Raw genomic sequence first — 1,098 nt, forward strand, 5'->3', positions numbered from 1 at the left:
AGTGTATCTGCGAAACAGGATGCTCTCCAAAGCCATCCACTTGATTGGTGTCTAGAAACAAATTTCAAGTCTTCAGTTAACAACACATATTTAATCCAATTATTTTTATCTGACTGAAAGTCAATGTTTCAGCCAGTATACGAACCTTGATTTCATTGTAAAAATACTTTTTGTCATCAGGGTACAGTAGGTCGGCAATGCCGTAGTCGGAGATTTGGACAGTGTAGTTTTTCTTCAACAGCACATTTCTGGCAGCCAGGTTCCTGTGGACCATCCTGTTCTCCTCCAGGTAATACATACCCTGAGTGGAGGAGAATATTGTATAATGAGTACACCATCCTGTCTCGTCTTGCATAGGGAAGTGTTGCTCAGTCAGGCCATTTGATTTTTACCTTCGCGATCTGCACACACCAGTTGAGGAGCCTCTGGGGACTGAGCTTGTTCTTGTTGTTCCTGACGTGCTCCAGCAGGGAGCCTTGGTTGTTGAGTTGGGTGATGAGCTGCAGGTTGGCGCCGGGACAGATACCGAGGATCCGGACTACATTGATGTGGTCCAAGCTTCCCATCACCATCATGTGCTGCGGTCGACATTGAGAACTCGTCACTATTGCTGAACGTTAAGTTTTTTGATTAAAAAAAAAATGTTGCTGATAAATTAATTTGATCATTGAAATCAATTTATCGCCCAGTGCCCAGCTATTCTCTTTTTGAAATGAACGGTGTTTTGCTTTCTCACATCTGTCATTTCGAAGAATGTCTGCCGCCCAGTGCGATCATGAATCGTTTTTATGGCAACTGGAAGCTTGACTGTGTCTCCTTCAGGGATCCAAATGCCCTGTGAAATGCAGAAAGACTTCAGTGTGCTTTTCATCGGTAGCAAGGGGTGGCACAATCTTCACTACCTTATGAACTGATCCAAACACGCCGTGACCCAGCAGCTTGATCTTACGCAACTCAGTGGACTTCAAGATACGAGCGTGGACTTTGGGCCCCTTCTCACCAGGATCCAATGGCTCAAAACCCTGAGAGCACACAGCAAACAAAGTGTGTTTCAAACCGAGAAGGTCTTAGTTGGCGACGACCACAATGAATCCCACC

General features: G+C 45.2%; 1 protein-coding gene across 1 annotated transcript; it reads right to left on the bottom strand.

Moving 5' to 3' along the window:
* Positions 1-6: 6 nt before the first annotated feature.
* Positions 7-1,063, bottom strand: LOC109509405 (receptor tyrosine-protein kinase erbB-3-like; the record flags this gene model as incomplete). Its single annotated transcript, XM_019859259.1, has 5 exons — positions 903-1,063; positions 737-835; positions 393-578; positions 146-301; positions 7-51 (listed from the first exon to the last, which is right to left on the bottom strand). Coding segments are annotated over exons 2-5 (396 nt in total), but the record flags the coding sequence as incomplete, so codon positions are not given.
* Positions 1,064-1,098: the final 35 nt, after the last annotated feature.

This window comes from Hippocampus comes, unplaced genomic scaffold (genome assembly GCF_001891065.2).
Source record: "Hippocampus comes isolate QL1 unplaced genomic scaffold, H_comes_QL1_v1.1 C16884204, whole genome shotgun sequence".
Taxonomy (NCBI): domain Eukaryota; kingdom Metazoa; phylum Chordata; class Actinopteri; order Syngnathiformes; family Syngnathidae; genus Hippocampus; species Hippocampus comes.